This window comes from Spermophilus citellus, assembly GCF_964194105.1.
Source record: "Spermophilus citellus genome assembly, chromosome: 4".
Taxonomy (NCBI): Eukaryota; Metazoa; Chordata; class Mammalia; order Rodentia; family Sciuridae; genus Spermophilus; species Spermophilus citellus.
This window is the reverse complement of record NC_138185.1, coordinates 167751945-167774258: the sequence shown is the minus strand read 5'-3', so window position 1 is coordinate 167774258 and position 22314 is coordinate 167751945. Positions and strand designations below refer to the sequence as shown.

At 35.7% G+C, this 22314-nt stretch overlaps 1 protein-coding gene across 1 annotated transcript in view; it reads right to left on the bottom strand.

Moving 5' to 3' along the window:
- POLE2 (DNA polymerase epsilon 2, accessory subunit) overlaps positions 1–22314 on the bottom strand; it is a 32534-nt gene that overhangs the window by 1871 nt on the left and 8349 nt on the right. The window contains exons 6-18 of the mRNA XM_081289990.1: positions 19633–19707; positions 16451–16534; positions 15770–15850; positions 14677–14722; positions 13688–13760; positions 11266–11438; positions 10135–10224; positions 9688–9742; positions 9102–9161; positions 8935–9012; positions 6444–6552; positions 5385–5561; positions 3021–3088 (exon numbers count right to left, since the gene is read on the bottom strand). Coding sequence (XP_081146116.1) covers positions 3021–3088; positions 5385–5561; positions 6444–6552; positions 8935–9012; positions 9102–9161; positions 9688–9742; positions 10135–10224; positions 11266–11438; positions 13688–13760; positions 14677–14722; positions 15770–15850; positions 16451–16534; positions 19633–19707 — 1169 coding nt within the window. The remainder of the gene's footprint in view (positions 1–3020; positions 3089–5384; positions 5562–6443; positions 6553–8934; positions 9013–9101; positions 9162–9687; positions 9743–10134; positions 10225–11265; positions 11439–13687; positions 13761–14676; positions 14723–15769; positions 15851–16450; positions 16535–19632; positions 19708–22314) is intronic.

Here is a 22314-nt window from a genome sequence, read left to right as displayed (position 1 = left end):
ATGACTGTACCTAAGCAGTGTGGAGATTCCTTGGAAAACTTGGAATGGAACCACCATTTGACCCAGCTATTCCACTCCTCGGTCTATACCCAAAGGACTTAAAAACAGCATACTAAAGGGACACAGCCACATCAATGTTTACAGCAGCACAATTCATAATAGCTAAACTGTGGAACCCACCTAGATGCCCTTCAGTAGATGAATGGATTAAAAATGTGGCATATATACACGATGGAATTTTACTCAGCAATAAAAGAGAGTAAAATCATGGGGCTGGGGATGTGGCTCAAGCGGTAGCGCGCTTGCCTGGCATGCGTTCGGCCCAGGTTCGATCCTCAGCACCACATACAAAACAATGATGTTGTGCCCGCCAAAAAATAAAAGTATTGAAAATTCTCTCTCTTTCTCTCTAAAAAAAAAAAAAAATGAGAATAAAATCATGGCATTTGCAGTTAAATGGATGGCACTGAGAAGTTAGTTAGCCAAACCAAAAAAAAAAAAAAAGCCGAAAAATATTTTCTCTGATATAAGGAGGCTGATTCATAGTGGGGTAAGGAGGGGAAGCATGGGAGGAATAGATGAACTCTAGATAGGGCAAAGAGGTGGGAGGGGAAGGGAGGTGGGCAGGAGGTTAGCAAGGATGGTGGAATGCAATGGACATCATTATCCAAAGTACATGTATGAAGACACGAATTGGTGTCAATATACTTTATACAACCAGATATGAAAAACTGCTGTATATGTGTAATAAGAATTGTAATGCATTCCACTGTCATTTATTTTTTAAAAAGCAATTAAAAATTAATAAATAAATAATGACAGGTACTTAAAAGTATTAAGAACCAAATAGAAAGAAAACAATTCTTCATGGCAATTAAATGTAGCTGAAACGTCTTATGCTATCATAATAAATCAATTTCCAGCTGTAATTGTTTATATCCCAATTCATTTTTAAGAAATATATAAAATGATTTGCAGAGATAGACATAAAGATAAAAGTAAGCAATTGAGGAATTTCAGGTAAAGGGAAAATATAAAGAAGATATGAAGCCAGGGCTGACTCGTCTACAAATAAAGAGATGGGCTGCATATTTGGCTAGTGCTTCTCTAACAGTTAAAACAAAGGAAGACAGTCTTTCTAAAATAAGAATTGTGCTTGGGACAGACAGATTTGTCTTGAGAGCTGTTGAGATCCCAGTATTGGTTTTCATAACAGACTAAATTTTTTACATGTAAAATTTTTATACCAAATCTCAGTTTTAGTGAAAGTCAATCTAAAAAACTGTTGTAAGACAATATGCGGGCTGGGGATGTAGCTCAGTTGGTTTAGTGATTCCCTTGCATGCACAAAGCTCTGGGTTCAATTCCCAGAAACACACACACACAAATACAGACTATATGCTCCAGACTGACAGCCCTCTGCGATGACTTAATCTTGATGTGAGGAAGTCAGATGCCCTCAGGGGTAGCCAGATATAGATAGACAAGAACTGGAGAAGAGCACATGTCCTTAACCTAAAGGCATTTCATCACTTTTTTTCCATATACAATGTGGGCTAGGTAAAGTCAAACACATATTAGACTTATGGAATTAGAGGCTAGAATATCTGTGCTCTTTTGAGAATTTGTCTGCCTATATTCCAAGAACTAATAAGCACTATCAGGAATATAGTAAAAACAAAACATGTCAAAGAGGTGAATCCAAGAACAAAATTGAGAATATTTCATAGAATGAATATCCTTCATGAATACTAAGCAGTAAGAATATATGCATAAATTATTATTATTTTTAAAATTTTATTATGTGGTGCTGAGGCTCAAACCCAGCACCATTGCACATGCTAGGCGAGCACTCTACTGCTGAGTCACAACCCCCAGCCCTGCATAAATTATTTTTAAGAACTACATAAAGGTCTGGGGTTGTGCTCAGCAGTAGAGCGCTCATCTAGCACGTGCAAGGCCCTGGGTTCGATCCTCAGCACCACATAAAAATAAACAAATAAAATAAAGGTATTGTATTCATTTTTATTTTAATAATTTGTTAATTACAAAAAAAAAAAAAAAGCCACAGTTGGGCTGTATGTTCAAGGTTATACTTTGTGAAAAGAACCTAGAGGACAATTTAGTCACTTGTTCTTAAACAGAAGATGTATATGTGAACTTTAAAGCAAACTTTACCAAAATAGTTACCTGAGAAATCACACATTAGGATGCCTGAATCCAAGAGAAACTGTTAGAAATGCATATTCTTAGGACCTATAACTAGAGAGCCATTTGATAAGTTTGGAGAAAGATTTTTCAACTACCCCACCACCACCACCACCACTGAATTCAGGGCACTCTACTACTGAACTACCCCCAGTCCTTAATTTTTATTTGGGAACAGAGTCTCTCTAAATTGCTGAGGCTGGGCTGGCCTTGAACTTGTGATCCTCCTGCCTCAGCCTCCCAAGTAGCTGGGATGACATGCATGTGCCACTGCAGCTGGCTAGAATTTAACATTTTCAACAAGGACCCAAGAGGATTCTGATACGGATGATTAAATCACTACTCACCAGATGATGATGATTCTTTCTTCTTTCCCAACACCTTCTTTCAACTTCAGCCCTCACCATCACAACACTCACACCCAGCTCCTCACTATTTATTTGCTTTCAATTTAAGCTGATAAGGCTTTAAGAATCAACCATGCAGAGGTCAGGGCTGACCTCTACAAGAAGAGCATCCTTGGAAGTTGGCCTACAAGAACTAGCTCACTTCCACAGTTGGCTTAAGGTTGCACTTAGCAAACAGTTCTTGATCTATCTCAATACAAACATCCTACCCAGGTACACTGACTTTGGTGCCACCAGCGTGACCACAGTAAGTTCAGCCTAGAACATTTCCAATGGGCCAACTGTCAGCACTTAAAAATCTCAGCACACTTATAGAACATGTGGTTGCTAGCAATGTAACAGAGAAAGCACCTTGGTGTGTGTGGTTTATTTATTTATTTATTTTTTTTTTTTGAGTACACTTACCTGTCTTCTACTGTTTTGTTGGAAGGGTAAAAAACTTTGAATGAAAATCCACTTCTTGGAAAAGAGCCCTTAGGGGAAGAAAAATGCCTGTAAGTAACTAATCAAATTTTATAAAATAATCCCTATTTTTTTAAGCAAATTCTTTTTCATGAAAGTTACAAGATGTGATTATAAAACAATGAGACAGATTTTAGCATCTTTGTGGAGAGAAGGTTGTTACTATATCTCTACTTAAAGCAAGTCTTTCAAGTTGACTAGGCAGTCTTATGCTAAAGCAAGACTGGGAGTGCTTAGGAGTGACTACTTGGTTTAAGAAATAAATGATACTGTGTGATGTTAAATATGCATCTGGGACACTCATATATTCAAGAAGTCTTCCCTGCCTCTCTCCACAATGAAAATCTGGTGTGCCCCCAAGGCAACTGAACAGCAATCACAAATATAACTCCCTACTATGAAACTCTTAAGGTTACTCAGCAGCGGCTCTGCCTTTTCAGTGTCTGTATCCCCACCCCTAAATCAATGTGTGGCCCATGGCAAGGATTCATTAATGTGAATTAAGTATCAAGAGGAGATGAATCAGTGTCAAAAGCAAGTTGTGATGATGGTGTGGGAGATAGTCATACACTCACTCACAGATACAAGGTACATTAACTATAAGAATTCACCATTCACCTCCCTGCCTTTTTTTTTTTTTTTTTGGTACCAAGAATTGAACCCAGAGGGGCTCAACCACTGAGCCATATTCTCAGCCTATTTTTTTTTTCTTTTTACTTTATTTTATTTTGAGACAGCATATTGTTAAATTGCTTAGGACCTTGCTGCTAAGGCTAGCTTTGAACATGCAATCCTCCTTCCTTAGCCCCCCCAGCCACTGGAAAAGTTAACTTTAAATAAGGAAATAGCCTTGTTATGAAAGATATCTGTGAATAAAATTATACAAAAATTAGGTTACAAATTTTAAGTAAGGCTGCCAAATTAGTTATCTGTGTTCATCCTTAGAACAGCAATTTTCAACCAGGGATGATTCTGAACCTCAGGAAACATTTTGGAAAATGTCTAGAGACATTTATGATTGTCACAAGTGGGGGATGCTACTGGCATCTAGTGGCTAGAGGTAAAGATGCTGCTAAACATCCTACAATGCACAGAACAGCCCTCATGACAAAGCATTATTTGGACCAACATATCAAAAGTGTCAAATTTAGAAGCTCTCTCATGGAGGAAACTATATAAAATGTGTGCCTTTTCTGTTGTAAATAAAAATGTGTATCTGACGAAAGTAGTATCCAATAGTAAGGCAAAATATTTCTAGAATTGATTATTAAACAAAAGTATTAAAATCTAAAAGTCATAAGAATCAAGGAAGCATGCAGACTGAAAAATCACTAATAAAGATAATTATTTGCTTAACAAACAACTTCAACATTGTGAACTAATTTGAAAAGTTCTACATAAAAATTAAACAGAATGTATCTCAATTAAATTTCATTTATCAGGCTTGGGCTTTTGACACTTGGACAATTTCCCAAAAATCACAATTCTCCTCAAAGGACAAGAACCATTAATATTCTGTAATTCCAGCGGCTTGGGAGGCTGAGATAGGAAGATTATGAATTCAAAGCCAGCCTCATAACTTAGCAAGGCTTTTAACAACTAAGTGAGACCCTGCCTCAATAAAATACAAAAAAGGGCTAGGGGTGCTGGGGTTATGGCTCAGCAGTAGAGCGCTCACCTAGTGCATGCGAGGCACTGAGTTCTATCCTCAGCACCAAATAAAAATAAATAAATAAAATAAAGGTATTGTGTCCAACTGCAACTAAAAAAAAAAAAAATTTTAATTACCAAAAAAATAATAATAATAAAGGCTGGGGCACCTCAGTGGTTAAGTGCCCCTGGGTTCAATCCCGGTACCAAAAAAAAGAACCATTAATATAATATGGCTAAAGGGAATAAGATACAGGCTCTAGGGCTGGGGTTGTGGCTCAGTGGTAGAGTGCTCGCCTAGCATGTGTGAGGCCCTGGGTTCCATCCTCAGCACCACATAAAAATAAATAAATAAAGATATTAAAAAAAAAAAAAAAAAGATACAGGTTCTAAAAACAATTCCCAGAAAAGAAGTAAGTTACTTTGAAGGCAAAAATATTCATTTGGACTTACGTTTGGGTATGATATTTTTTTAAATATCATCACTTCATACTCACATCCTGTACTTAAAGTTAAAGAATTTTGTGTATATCAAATTAATTCAATGCTTCATTAATAGTATATTTTTACTCCAGTAATAATTAAATATACTAAATTTATAGAAATGTGCTCTAATCTTGTTAAATAATGACTATATAATGTTAACTCCATGCTTACAGGGTTAATGCAGAGGCATTCAGTATTGGTCACGGTGAAAGGATCGTATTTATCTGCAATGACAAGCAGATCAGGCACAGGATACACTCTTAAAGTATAATCATATGCCCAATACACTGGGCAGATGTAAAGAGGTAGAGGAGTCAGATGTCCTTGAGACAGGATAGTCTTTATAAACTACAACAGAACATAACAGAACATAACATTCATTTCATTTGTAAAACTGAAAATAGCTACACAAATAATTATAAATTAAATACTAATTATCAAAAGGACCTAGAAAATTTGAGAAACAATTAGGGAAGAACTTAGGGAAATACTAACATAAAATCTAAGTAATTATTCTGAATCTTAGGAAAATATATAAGTTTTCATCTGATATCACATACCATAATGGCAATTCTCACAAATAGTCACACTGGATTATTTTAATCCAAATTGCTACTAGGAAAACAGACACAGTTTCTACACATTTTATTCACTTATGTGTACTTATAACCATATAATAAACTCACTAATTCTTTTCACCCCAAAATATCTCATAGCTTGAATAAAGCCAAGATCCAGTATTTAGCTTGCATAACATTAAATATTATAAAATAAAATTTAAAACTGTTCAGTAGAATCTACTGCCATACTTCTCAAATGAGGGTACATGTAACCATGTAACCCTTGACAACTCCATGTCAGGGAACCTGGAAGCTACAAGACTAAAAATTACTCATCCTTCTGGTGTGCACACACCATAGGAAATATGTAATAAGTATGATAAATATGTACATATATTTTGTAGCACAATTTAATAATTTTAAAGGCAAAGCAGAAAGCTTCAAAGAAATCTACTTATTCTGGGCTCTCCTCTGACTCATTAGGGAATTATTCAGTAGAAAGCTGAGAAATAATGACTAACAAAAATTAACTTACTGACAAAAGTATATTCAAATTATTTTGAACCACAAGTAAACTTCAACATATAAAGGCAAATTATTAAGTGGCTTACCAACATTTTGTATAATATAACATAAGATAGTTTAATAAAGAAAAGTACTCTTTACTTACATGATTAGGAATATCCAAACTGCTACTAGGAAAACGGACACAGTTTCTACACATTTTATTCACTAAGTCTTCACGAAAGATGATAATTTCTTGTGTACAATACTGAATTCTAAGAAAATAAGTTGAAATGAAACAAATTATGTCATATACATTTATGAATATCAAAATGATTCCCAATAGTATGTATAATGCAATAATAAAAACATTTAAGAATGAAAACAAGGGGCTGGGGATGTGGCTCAAGCGGTAGCGCGCTCGCCTGGCATGCGTGCGGCCTGGGTTCGATCCTTAGCACCACATACCAACAGGGATGTTGTGTCCACCGAGAACTAAAAAATAAATATTAAAAAATTCTCTCTCTCTCTCCTCTCTCACTAAAAAAAAAAAAAAAAAAAAAATGAAAACAAGTTGAATTTGACTTCCTCAGAAAAAAATATATGATAAAAAAAGAAAGGGGGAATAGGGCTGGGGCTGTAGCTCAGTGGCAGAGTGCTTGCCTAGCATGCATGAGGCAATGGGTTTGATCCTCAGCACCACCTAAAAATAAACAAATAAAGACATTCTGTCCATCTACAACTACAAAAAAATTTAATAGAAAAAGAAAAAGAAAGGGAAATGGGGGTACAGCACAGACCCTAAGATTGGAGCATGCCTGGCATGCTTGAAGAATAGAGTAAGGCTGGTATGAAGAGAGTAAAAGGGGAAAGAGAAAGTCAGAGAAATAATAGGGAGTCAAATTATGCCTGTAGGACCTTGATTACCACTGTAAGGATATATGAGGGGCCCCATTTGTTATGATCAGGAAGGTGGACATGATATGCCTTAGTCACTTTGAGATAGTGTTAAGAATAGATGGACTATTACTCAGCACTAAAAAATAACAAAATCATGGCATTTGCAGAGAAATGAATGGCATTAGAGCAGATTATGCTAAGCGAAGTTAGCCAATCCATAAAGAACAAATGCCAAATGTCTTCTCTATATAAGAGAGGTGACTCAAAACAGAGTAGGGAGGAAGAGCATGAGAAGAAGATTACCAGGAGGGGCTGGAGATGTGGCTCAGCGGTAGCGCGCTCGCCTGGCATGCGTGCCGCCTGGGTTGGATCCTCAGCACCACATACCAAAAAAGATGTTGTGTCCGCCGAGAACTAAAAAATAAAATATTAAAATTCTCTCTCTCTCTCTGTGTCTCTCTCTCTCCCTCTCTCTCTCTCTCCCTCTTTAAAAAAAAAAAAGAAGATTACCACGAAACAAGGAAAAGAGGTGGGAGGGAATAGGAGGGAGAAGGGGAATTTCACAGAAGATGGAAGGAGACCCTCATGGTTTCACAAAATATATATACGATGGTGTGAGAGGGAAGGGAAGAAAAAAAAGATAAGTGTCACAGTAGAATGGGTAGAGAGAAGTGATGGGAGGGAGGGAGGGAGGGAGGGAGGGGAGAGGAGGGGGGGGATAGGGAGGGCAGCAGAATACAACTGACACTAGGATTGCTGTATGTATACACATGGATGTATAACCAATGTGATCCTGCAGTGTGTACACGTGGAAAAATGAGAATTCATACCCTATTGGAATCAAATGTATGATATGTCAAGATGATTGTACTGTCTTGAGCAACTAAAAAAATAGAATAGACCATAGAGTGGAAATGGTAGAAACCAGAGACCAATTAAGAGGCAATTATAGTATCCCAGGCTAGAGAAGGTTAGTAGAGAGTCATACAGGAGGGATAGAGAGGTGATAAAATTCTGGATATATTTTGAAGTTTACAGGACTAGCTGAAAACTGTGTGATTTGACCTGAACAACTAGAAGGTTAAGTGTGCCATCAACGAGGATAGGGGAAGGCTGCAGAAGAGATAAGGGGGTGGTGGCAGGAGGAAGATCAGAGTTCACTTGTCTCCTGGATAACCAAGGAGAGAGAATAAGTAGGAAACTGGATCCATGAGTCTGGGAGAAAGATGTGAGCTAGAGACAAAATATGAGAGTTGCCAATACAGAAATGATATTTATCTATTTTTAAAAATCCATCTATTATTTAAGTTCCTAAATTTACTATTGGAAAAAATTTTAAATGTACTTAAAATATTTTCAATGTTTTGAGTAATCCAAAATAAAAGCAAAATTTCTTTTCATATTATTCCTTAACAGTCAAAATACATAAACAAATTTGAAGATTTTTTTTTTTTTTTTTTTGGTGGTGCTAGGGATTGAACCCAAGCTCTTGTGCATCCGAGGCTAGCACTCCAACAACTGAGCTTTATCCCCAGCTGCACCAGAAGCTAATTTTTAAAAAAATGTATATATTTTTAGTTGTAGTTGACACAATACCTTTATTTTATTTACTTATTTATTTATATGTGGTGCTGAGGATCGAATCCAGGGCCTCACAAGTACTAGGAGAGTGCTCTACTACTGAGCCACAACCCCAGCCCCCAGAAGTTAATTTCTAATGAAAGGAAAAATGTATAAGAGTAATAACTATTATTTACCTGCAAGGATTTGTAGTAAAAACTGAAAATGGTACCCTTTGTCTAAATTCATTAGTGATGCTTTCAGCAAGTGGTGGCCTACAAAAAAACAATTGATCTGATAAAGTATATATTTTTAAGTTTTGCAGAATTTTCTTGACTGTTGTAAAAATATAAATAAAAGTTACCTGGGTAAGATGGAACCAAACCCAGGATCCTCCGGACCAGGTACAAACACAAAACGACTACTGCAGTGAAATTCAACATAATTCATTTTAAAGCATAATAATATGGCATCACCATCCAGCAGTCTAAAAACAGTCACTGCCTTTAATTCACTCCTGGGGTTTTTAATCTTTAAAATTTTATGCATTGTAATAAACTGCTAAATGTCTCTAGCCCAACACTGTCTAGTAGCGTGATGATAGAATGTCCTGTATTTAAACTGTCCAATTATAGAGTGCTGGCACTGCAGATAGTATGGCTGGTAGAATGAATTTCAGATCTTATTCAACTTTAATTTAACTTTATATTTAAAGAGACACATGTGACCAGTGATTATCATATTGAAAGGCAGAGTTCTAGACCAGTAATGTCATCAAAAAATATGACTGAAATTATAATTCTCCTCTTCAATACTTTTCACTATGAATCTATAGAAGTATAACATTATGATGTAAGGATAATTTTATCTCTTAATTCTTTCAATTTCCTCAACTTTTTCTTGGTTTCTTAATTTATTTCAATAAAAAATACAGCAGTAGAAATCATTACCTTTGGTGAATATTTGGGTATTCACATATTATGTCTGCCAAAGTTTTTAGAGAATCTAAAATTTTAAAAGGATATTAAATTTAAGTTATATATAATACAAATAAAAATCAAATTATATATATTACATATATATTTGGGGTGTGTGTGCCCACATTGAACCAAGAGTCACTTAACCACTGAACCACATTCCTCAGCCCTTTTTATATGTTTTATTTTAAGACAGGGTCTTGCTAAGTCCTTAGGGCCTCGCTAAATTGCTGAGGTTGGTCTTATCAATCCTCCTGCCTCAGCTTCCCAAGTCACTGGAATAGGCATGCACCGCTATAACCACCTCAAATTATATTTGATTAAATGTAACCCTACATCTTTTGAGTGAAATTAAAATATGGATAATTTTTTCATCAATTTAGTTTATACTATATATAAACACTTATTAATAATCAATACCTTTCAAAGCTTGAACTTGATTTTTTCCATATGGTGCTGATGAAAAGTTACCACACAAAATAAAGCAGGTTGGGGGTGCTGGTGAATAGCCTGAAGAATAAAAGAACATCACTTTTCTACTCTGGAAATCAAATTTAAAGCCTTTTAGCTCATGGGCAAGCAATTCGCCTGCCTTATCCTCCCAAGTAGCTGGGCCTACAGGCATGCCACTGCACCTGGCTTCTCAAGACTCCTTTTTTTATTTAACAATGTTGGGGAACAAACCCAAGGCCTCACATGTGCTAGATAAGTACTTTATCACTGAGCTATATACCCAGCCCCTTACCATAAGTTTTTAATTAAGAAAAATCTATCTTAATAATACCTTATTTTATTCAAACAATAATAATAATAATAATAACAATTTACTGAGAACTCAGTATGTGCCAGCCCTGCTATGGCTTATTTAATCCTCAGAAATTTCCTCCAAACTGAGACTTATGGTGAGATTACATAATCTGCCCAAGGTATTAGGCTGGCATTTATACTCAGTTCTGTTAGATTTCAAAGCCCTAGATTTTATCCATTTTCTTTAGTTATACTAATGACTAATTCTAATTTATTATGAACATACACACATATAACTTTATTTTCATTCCTTTTTTTTTTTTTTAATTGAACACAAGGGCACTCCACCACTGAACTATATCCCTATCCCTTTTTATTTTAAGATAGGGTCTGGCTAAGTTGCCAAGGCTGGCTTCAAATTTGCAATTCTTTGGCCTGAGTCTCCCAAGTAGCTGGGATTACAGTCATGCACATGCCTGGCATACAGTTATTTTTCAAACGTAAAAATATAAATCTTTAAAATAAAATTTTATTTAAAATATCTCATTCCTGATACAGGGTTTTTTTTTTTAAACAAAGTACTCAAAAATGTACAATTTTTAAAAAGAATTTATCATTTTGTTTTTGTTTTTCTGCTTTTTGAGACCAGATCTCAGTATGTTGCCTAGGGTGTTCTCGAACTGATAGTCTCAAGCAATCTTCCTACTCCAGCCTCTTGGATAGCTAGAACTTGGCAAGAATTTAGTTTTAATACATGAACTCTCCTAGTAGTTCAAAAAAGAATAGAAAAAAATAACCCCCTACCAGAAAACATTGTGTGAAGTTTTTCCAATACTTCCATTTGGTCCAACCAAACATCAGATACAAATACAAACATGGCATCTTTGTTCTCATCTTCCAGTTGTTTCAGCTTTGTAGAAGTCTTCACAGATGTATTAGAAGGCCCTCCAAAAAAATTAATATTTCCATAGTATGCCCTATGTAATTATAACAATTAAAAATATGCTAAATGTCACAAATCATGCAATAATACAATAATTCACAGTTAACAGAAAAGGTTGACTACATAGTATTAAATTTTAAAAAACAGGTTACAAAGGAATGCCCAGTATGCATCCTTTTATAGTGCCAAAAAAGGGACCAGATACAGACTCCTACTTCCACCAGACATACCATAGAGGAGCTGGAGCTGCTTGCACTGCCCTGCACTGCCCATTTCAGTCTCTTTCCTCAGGTCATCTTCTAATGTCACCTTGTTCCACCTCTGCTGGGATCATGAATGCCTGGCCAACTCAAATTTTCCACTGTTCTAACCTTACAAATATCTTCCTTTCTTGGTTCATGTTCTTGGAACCACCATGGCTACAGTAGTATTAGTTTATAGTCAGATTTTATTGAGAAAGCTAGAACCATGAATAATGAGAGTTTATTTGATGTATGCTATATATGCATATATTATATGTAGTATTGTAAATTTATGAACACAAATAATATATACATTATGTATAAATATAAACAATATTCTAAGTATTATATATACATAATACCTACATTATGTATAAGTAATATACTTAATTTGTTAAGTATAATACATATTATACTTAATGTATAATATCCTTAACATGTAAAAAAATATTAAGTAATCTGAATAGTCTGTTTTAATAGAATTCCAGATAATACTTTTCTTTTTTATGCCTTTATATATTTTCTAATTAATTTCTGCAATCATGTACTTCATTTGTAATATGAAGAAAACCTTGTGTGCAGGGGATTGAACTCACGGCCTGACACATACTCACCACTGAGCAAACCCTTAGCCCCCCATGCCCTGAAACTGTTTTAATGATTCAATTACTTATCTAATGTAGCATAATGTTTGGAGTCAGAAATTTGGGGATCAAAGCACATCTCTGTTACTAACAAGTGTGACATGTGACAAATTAATCAGTCCTTTAAAACCCCTATTCCTCAAATGCAATATGGCTAAAGTCATACCTATTGCTCATGGTTACTAGAGGGAATAAAAGATATAATTTGCAGAAAGCCCTTAGAGCACAGTGCTTACTATAATGTGAGTATTCAGACATAATAACTGTTACTACCGCCACCAATTGACCATGGCATTTTCAGAGGTCTGATGTTAATGAAAATCTTGCAGTGATTAGAGGAATGTGGTAAGTAGATATAATTGTATGATGATTTGAATTAAATTTACACCAAACATAAACAAAAAGACACTGATTAAGATGATTTTTGAGAAATTAAAGGTGAAAAAAAGCCTTACAAATATCTTCCTTCCTTGGTTCATGAAATATAAGGTGTAAAAATGGGAGCAAGAGGAATATTCAAATGCTTATAGGCTCCATGAACATAACACTAAATATCAAAGCATTAGTCAGCTAAGGCCAACTAGCACACACATACATGCCTTGCCCATGGTAGGCAGTCACTATAGTTTAAGTTTTGCCCCGTGAGAATTCAGATGCCATAATCGTCAGATCTGAAAGTCCAAGAGAATTCAGAAACCAAGACTTTTTATGAGAAATCTAATTAATATACCTTGGAAACTAGCTTTTAAAAAACTTTTTAACACTGTAGGGCCGAGAGAGGAGGTCTACAAATCACATTCATTTGTAATATGAAGAAAACCTTGTGTGCAGGGGATTGAACTCAATCCAACTGAGCTGCATTCAACTCTTAGGTCCCAGCTAAACTTCTACCATCATTCAGCCTCTGCTCAAATACCATGAGTGAAAGGGAACTGACCCTCCTCAGAGAGGCCCTTTTGGAGTAGCTCCAATGTTAGGATGCTTTTGTTTATATTAAGGTGCTATGATCTGCATCTTGGAACTTTCATTCATTTGTAGAATACAAATAAATAAATAAACCTTTATATTAATATAGGAATCATATTCTAAGTATTTTCCTATCTCTCTGACCTCACTTAAACTTCTCATCAATCTTTATGGACAGGTAAGAAAAGCAGACTGGAAATCTTTTCCAGTTAAAGCCAACAATCAGATATGCTACAGCAACGAATATCCAGCCAAAATGCTAATTCCACAGTTATGTTATTATAAAATCTAATTTTCTCACATTTCCATTGCTCTTTCCATCTTGACACAAAGCCTCAGACCTGTAATAACTGCGGTATGATATATACCTTATATTTACTACTGCCAGTATAATAAAATCCCTGTAGAGTTAAAGTCAAACATTTTTATACCTTGTAGTACTAGAAGGTTCAGTGGGTGGAAATCCAAAGGCGTTGACATGAAATACTTGATCTTCAAACCAACCTGAAAAAAGATAGGCAACAAATCACTTCTATTTGTCAATTTTCCCTGTGCGAAAGGACAAAACTATTACACAAGATAGTAATCCTAAGCTATAACCTCATGGCTATTAACTAACTACAAAAGGTACCACCAATCCAACTGAGCTGCATAACAATTTCAGAGTCACAGAAAGTCTAAATTGAATAAATAAGAGCACCTTAAATAAAAACAGACTTCTCATTGTGCTGGGGATCCTATTTTTTTTAAATTTTCAGTCATGCTGAAATATGGAGATTAGATACATAGATTAGGAAATATTTCATTTTATGACCCCTACGTATAATCTGAGTTTTTTTAACTTTATTGAGATAAAATTCACATACCATACACCCTTTATAAGTACACAATCCAGCAATTTCTAGTATACTTGAATATCACACTACTATCTCTACTAATTTTAAATATTTTTATTACCAAAAGATTTCTATTAGCCTGTTATCAGTCTAAGATTTACTTTATGGTCTCAAGAATATACTCTCCAGAGCAGGCGTGGTAGCACATGCCTGTAATCCAAGCAACTCAGGAGGTTAAGGCAGGAGGATTGTAAATTCAAGGCCAGCCTCAGCAATTTAACAAGGATCTAAGCAACTTAGTGAGACACTATATCTCAAAATAAGGAAAAAAAAAAAAAAAGAGCTGGAGATCTGCCCCTGGGTTCAATCTCCAGTACCAAAAAAAAAAAACAAAGAATATACTCTCAAAAAAAAAAAAAAAAAAAAAAGATAATCTCAGGAAATTTAATAACAGAGAAAGAAGTTCTCATCATCAATGTTTTCCCAAACTATATCATGTCAACTTCAACGTAACTTACCCAATGTAGAAATGGTTTTTACTATAGAACAAAGAGGAAGACAAGAAAAAAAGTATACTGACTTACCCTCTGCTAAAACGAAGCATGCCTCTGTGTATAAACCACTGTGGAACTGGTACACGACCATTGAGGAAAACAATTGTTTCTCCCCTTACGGTGGTAATAAAGTCAACATACATTTTGAGCCCAGACAGACTTCTAAATAATAAATTCAAAAATTTTGCACTTGATAGGGAAGGGGGAAAGTGATATTGGCCAAATTATAGTTATATTGTATGCATGTGTGAGTATGTAACAACAAATCCCATCATTATGTATAACTATAATGCACCAATAAAAAATGTGGAAGGAGAAAAAATAAATAAAAAGTTGATTTAAAACGGGGGGACGGGAACAGAAGAGCTCTCTCCTTCTGCCATGTGTAGACACAGCAATGAGAAAACTGTCTAGAAGCCAGGAAGAAGGTCCTGACCAGGAACCAAATCAGCCTGTGCACTTCCCAGAAGTCAGAACTGTGAGAAATAAATTTCTGTTTATCAAGCAAAAAAAAGAAGAAACATTTTAAACTATGAATATAGTCTACAGCTTAGATCACAGCTTAGGTTTTTTAGATTTAAATGCCCTAAAAAATAATGTAAATAATTTTAATTTAAATAATTTAAATAACTAATTTAAATAATTTAATTTAAATAAAATAATAATTTGATTTAAATAATTTTTAATAATTTAAGATGTAGAAGCTTGGTATACTGACAATTGAAATCATTCTTAATGTGTTATAAACTTCTTCAGTGATTGTCTAGACTCCAAATAAAAAGGAATTAAAGTAGTTTTGTCTGTGTTTAGAATTGTCTATATTCCTATGCTACTAGTATATAAAAATAAGTTACAATTAGTTACATTTCATCATTAATTTCTTTCTTTCTTTGTTTCTTTTTTTTCCTGCAGTGCTAAGAATTGAACACAAGGCCTCATGTATGCTAGAACATTTTACCACTGAGCTATACCTCCAGTCCTGTAATGTAGATTATTATTTTTTTTTATAGATGGACAAAATACCCATATTTTACTTATTTATTTTTATGTGGTGCTGAGGATTAAACCCAGTGCCTCACACATGGTAGGCAAGTTCTCTACCACTGAGCTACAATTTTTTAACTTGATTTTTAAAATTGAAGGATATAGCTTTACTAAGATCCAATTGTACTGTTCCAGTAGGATCTTCAAGAAAAAATTTTCCCTAAAACAGAATGAAATGGAAATATATTCATACTTATGCAAAAATCAATACTACAACCAAATAATTAAAATACTGACAAGTTTGACAACTGAATGTAGTAGAGAGAACATGGATTCTTACATATTGGCAATTCCTAGTCGAGGCTTTAACATTTACTATACTAGTTTGGCCACCTCAGATTAATCACTAAATTGAGACTCAGATTCCTCACAGGTACCCTGAGGAATGACTGCTACAGACTGAAAGGTCACAAGAGGGACTCCAGCCTCACTGGGTGCCTTCATCTATGGGAGCCACTAGCATCTTGAGGGGACCAGGATATGGTGTGCAGTTTGCTTGTACAGAAACCCAGAATTTCAGTTCAACTAGAGGACACTGGGGCCTAATTTCAGGCTATGCAAATTGAGCACCTGGAATAGATAGATACTCCTTCCTGATGTCTGCTCAGGAAACCAAGCACAGATAAAAATGCTAACTTGGTGAATGAGGTAAGAGTTTTCAGTGAAGAAGATGATCTTGTACTCTTCAGAAATGCTCGATGGCACCAACATTTCAATATCAGTTTGAAAATAAGTCTGATGCCTACTAAGTTAAACTTACCTCTTTTAATTGGGTTATCATTCCAAGAACAATCACATCTCCAATTTTGGTTGTACTACCCAATAAGGTTTCTATTGTTTTAAGCTAAAATAAAAACAATACAAATTCTTAAAGATTGAAAATATATTCTTTTAAAAACCAATCATTTTATAAATAAGTAAATTTGAGGTTCACATTTTATTATTTACAGCTACATCACAGTATAAAATTTAAAAAATAACTTAGGGGCTGTGGTTGTGGCTAAGTAGAAGAGCGCTTGCCTACCATGTGTGAGGCACTGGGTTCAATTCTCAGCACCACATAACGTAAGTAAAATAAAGGTCCATCGACAACTAAAAAATAAAATGAAACTTAGAAAGTTAAATTTTATCTTACAAAAGTATACTATCATGTATATGATGGATCAGAAAAACTATGCTTAAGGAAATATATCAGTTCAGGTCTTGATCAATGATTGAAGCTGCATGACTACTTATTCTAAAAAATAAGAACATTTATTTTTTTTAATATAGAAAAGAATATTGATTTTATTTATTTGATTGGTACTTATCAAAAATTAGCTTTTTAAAGTTATATTCTGATTCAATTTAGTATTTTGAAAGGTTATGATTTATATGCTCAATCTGACCATTATAATTTTAATCAGAAAGTTTATTCAGGCATTATTTTTAAATCATTCTTTTGGGCTGGGGATGTGGCTCAAGTGGTAGCATGCTTGCCTGGCATGCGTGCGGCCCGGGTTCGATCCTCAACACCACATACAAACAAAGATGTTGTGTCTGCCGAAAACTAAATAAATAATTAAATAAATTAAATGTTTAAAATAATAAATAAATAAATCATTCTTTTATGTTTTTTTCCTATGCATAATCTTTTTTTTTTTTAAAGAATTTAACCTTTATTTTATTTATTTGTTTTTATGTGGTGCTGAGGATTGAAACCAGTGCCTCACGTGTGCTAGGTAAGTATGCTACCACCATGGGGCGTTACAACCCTAACCCCTATACATACTCTTTATTATTATTATTTTAGATTGGTACAACATCTTTATTTATTTTTATGTGGTGCTGAAGATCAAACCCAGTGCATCACGTGTGTTAGGCAAGTGTCCTACCACTGAGCTACAACCCAGCCCCCTACACATATTCTTACATATGCATAAATACACACATAATCCTTCATGTCTATGAATCCCACTTCTGTGGATTCAACCAACTCTGGATCAAAAATATTTGAAAAAAAAAATTGTGCCTCCACTGAACATGTACCTATGCAATACATTATAATAATTATTTATACAGCATTTACATTGTATTAGGTGTTATAAGTAATCTAGAGATGATATGAAGTATAAAGGAGGAGCTGTCTAAGCTATATGCAGATACTATGCCATCTTACTACATAAAGAACTTGAGCATCCTCAGATTTTAGTGTCCTCAGGGGAGCAGTCCCATAAACAACCCCTCTCAGATACCAACAGACTACTGCACATCCAACATTTTATGAAAAGCTTATTAAAGAACAGTTCGGTTGTTCCCAGTTTTCTGCAATGAAAACAATGCTTAATATTTCTAAGTTCCTTCCTTAGCCTGCTGTATGGATAACTCTTGAAGGACTTCTACAAATTCCAAATGGAATCACTGGATAAAAAGATATATAATTTCTCATTCCTATACCATTCTTTTATCTTTGCCATATTTTTATTGTAAATAATCCATGTTTACTATTTGAAAATTTTTGAATATAGATAAGGAAGGCACATAAACATGCATAACCCCATCATTAACATTTACTACTGGAGTTCACTTAAAAACATGAGCTTAGGGCTGGAATGTAGCTCAGTGGTAGGGCACTTGCCTTCCATGCTTAAAGCCCTGGGTTCAATTCCCAGTGCTATCAAAAAAAGAAAGAGGGAGAGAGACTAAAACAACATAAGAATACAAAGATATGACAATATACTTCTGAATACAGTTTCTGTAGTCTATAAAGGCAGTTTTACTGTTCAGTTATTATAAATGTAGTTTAAATAGGAAATGTGCCTGCACAGATATAGAATTAAACAGAAAGATTGAAAAGAGCAATGAATCATTTAGCTAAACTAAGAAAAGATTAAAAATGCTTCTGGGCTGTGGGCATCTGACTTATCACAGAAAACTTAATATGTAGAAGGAAAACATAGAGACAGAACAGTCTTCAGTAACGAAATATAAATCATGTCAACTTCCAAAACATAACAGGATGTATACTTAATAAAAGTTAAAAGCAGAAACTGTCAAACACTGTGTTATCTCTTTGCAGTGCTGCCATTGAACATTTCTTTGAATGTTATCCAGTATCACTATTTTCACTTCTAACAGACTACTCATGAGTTCTGATCTAATATGAACATTAAAATCTCTTCAAAGCCTCATGGCAATGAAACCTACATGGAAGTAGAAGCTAAGAACTAGTCCCTAGCAGGGTCCTGCATGCTAGAGAAATGAGACAGAGCCACAGATGGACTGACAGTAGCCAGGTAAATTGCTGAAATGAAGTGACAGTGCTGTTTGGTACCTGCTTTCCAAAATACAAGAGTATAGAAATGGAAGGAGCTCAAACTCAACAGAAAACATCTTCTCTTTCTTCAAGTTTCACCAACTCTAGAGCCAGTCTGTATTCTCATTCGTTCTGTAAGTGTTGCTTCCTTCGAATCTGTGTTTGTGTGTGTATGTGTGTGTGTTGGTGATTGAAGCCAGTGTTTCCTTAAGTATTCACTCCAACTGACATAGCGTATCAGGTTTAGTTGACCAAGTATGTGGTGATCATGACAGGGATGGGCAGGGGCCAGAATTTCACAGATGAGTAAGGGCAGGAAGGATAATGTTGAAAAGTTGGTCAGAAAGCCAGTACAGTATCCAGCACTGGACTGGGAGGTCTAAGAACTGTCTTTGAGGCCAGAGAGTACCCAGGGTCTACCCTGGTATTCAGTCTTGCTCCAAAGAAGAAGTACAACTTCCAATGGACATCTACAGGACCCAGGATAGTAGGCGTGGACTTTATCAACAGCAGGCATACAGCCAGGCCAGCTAGTTAAACATTTACAGTAGTTCACTTTCATGTAAAATACAGTGAATTAAAATTAAGCAATCAAAATTAAACTCTTATGCTTATACCCCCCTAAATAATTAGAATAATATTCTAACCTGGAATTTGCTTCCGCTTTCATCAGGTTGAGAACCTATCACTGGAGGAGTGAACAATTCATGCCTGTGGGTCCTCTAGGAAAAAAAAAAAAAAAAAAAAGATTCCCTTGAGTTATAGAAGCAGACATTCAAAACTAAGATTCAAATCAGGTATAGTAGTGCACAACTGTAATCCCAGCCCTTGAGGAGGTTGAGGCAGGAGGATTCCAAAGTTGAAACCAGCCTCAGCAAGTTAGTGAGATCCTGTCTCAAAATAAAATCTAAGGGCTAGGGTATAGCTCAGTGATAAAGCACCCCTAGGTTCAGCCCCCAGTACTGGGAGGCAGGGATCTAAGATGCATTTGAGTAGTGTGATGATGAAACACTGTCACTTAACTGTTACCTATTTTTTTTTTTTTTTGGCACTGGGGATTTAACCCAGGAGCGACATCCACAACTAGCCTCAAACTTGCAATCCTCCTGCCTCAACCTCCCAAGTTGCTGGAATTACAGGTATGCACCATGAACCCAGCCTGTTACCTATTCTCAACAAAATTGAAAACCCATATAATTTATCAATATACAAATATCTACTAACTTTTTTTAAAATTTTTTTTAGACATTGATGGACCTTTATTTTGTTCATTTATTTATATGCTGAGAATCAAACCTAGTGTCTCACATATGCTAGGCAAGCACTCTACCACTGAGCTACAATACCAGCTCCTCTAGTAGTTTTTAAAACAAGAAAAATATTAAAAAGCTAAGCACTGAAATCAGTGAAAAAGCTATGCCACTGTACAACAAAGTACTGTGGGAATTGACTATGCAATGGGTCAAAGGTGTCATTTAACAAGATGCTAAATAAATTTAAAAAAAGGAATAAAAGCAGGCTGCAACACTATAGGGAGAGAGAGAGGCATGTCCAAAGAAAGAAGCATAAGAGTAAAGGAGAGTGTGGGAAGCTATGTAGAGTTTGGTACAGCCTGTCACAGGGTGCACAAGGCAGAATGTCAGACAAGGCAAGAGATTAGTAAGAGCAACTATTTGATGAATCAGTACTCCCCTCCTTCCCCCCTCATTCATACAGCATAGGTAGGGCTGCTCTCCCTTCTCCCCTTTTATGGACGAGCTACCAAGGCCTAGAAAATCAAAGTACTCTGTCTTCTTGACTAGTGACTGATCCAGGGATGATCTAGTGCCTCAAGCTAAGCCAACAGGAGAAATATTCATGATTTTTGTTACAACTATTAGAAAAGAGAGAGTTGAGACTTTTGTTAAGACTATTGGAAAGAGAGAGTTGCTAAGGCTACTAGTGGCCATCTTTGTCACTTCAAAGAGAGAACTTGTTTGAAAGTATAATCAATTTATAGAAAGAGAACACAGGAAAAGACAGATGCCTCATGACATTGTGTGAGCACCTGGATCTAGCCATGCTTGAAACCAGCAAACCTCTAGACTTCTTTGTTTGTTTGTTTGTTGTTGGTACCAGGGATTGAACCCAGGGGCACTTAACCCCTAAGTCATATCTCCAGCCTTTTGTTATATTTTTTTTAGAGACAAGGTCTCACTGAGTTGCTCAGGGCCTTTCTAAGTTGCTGAGGTTGGCTTTGAACTTGGGATCCTCCTCCTTCAGCCTCCCAAACTGCTGGGACTATAGGCACTGGGATTATAGGCATGTGCACCCAGCCTGTATTTATCTTTGCTTCTTCACCTCTCCCTTCTCCTTCACATTCAATCAGTCACCATGAATGATGTTTTCTGCAGCTCCAGAGCTGTTACTTCTTTCTACCCCACTTGCTACTTTCTTTTATCCAGACAATAATTTTATGCCAGGAGTAATTCCACAGATTCCCTTGTCTTCTCTCACACTCTAATTCATTCTCAAATCTGCTGATAGAGGAAGCACTCACACAAGACCCAGCTGTGACCGATTCTGTCTGGTATTCCAAGGCTCTCTGTACCAAAAGAACAGAGTCCCAACTTCCAAGAGTGGCATCCAAAGTGCTCCCATGATTCAGTTCCCACTTGCCTTTCCAAACACCTTATGCTACTCCTGACTGCTCAACATCTACTCTAGAGAATCCATTTTTTGCTTTGCTGGTCTTTGTTCACTGTTACGGCCACATTTTTGTTTTGGTACTGGGGATTGAACTCAGGGATACTTGACTGCGGAGCAACATCCCCAGCCCTATTTTTATTTTATTTAGAGACAGGGTCTCACTGAGTTGCTTAGTGCCTTACTTTTGCTGAAGCTGGCTTTGAACTCTCGATCCTCCTGCCTCAGTCTTCCAAGCTCCTGGGATTACAGGTGTATACCACCACACCGGGCTATGTCTACCTTTTCTCCATTTACACACAACCCATGTAAAATGCTATCACTCCTTGAAGCTTTCCCTGACTTTTCCACTGAATGCATCTTCTTTTAAAACACATACAAAATTCTACTTTGTTTGAAGGTAGTATATAGTACAGTAGGCAAAGACTGGGCTCCAGAGTCAGGCAGACTGTATTAAAATCCTATCTCTACTTACTTACTAGACAAGGGGACAAGTTACTAAACTTCTCTAGGCCTCATTTTCTACATCTGTAAAAAGGGATAGTGACAACATTTATACAAACCTAGTAGCGTGAGAGGATTATGTATGGTAAAGTACTAAACACAGTGCCTGGCCTATCAAAATCATTTATTAAAAGTTAGCC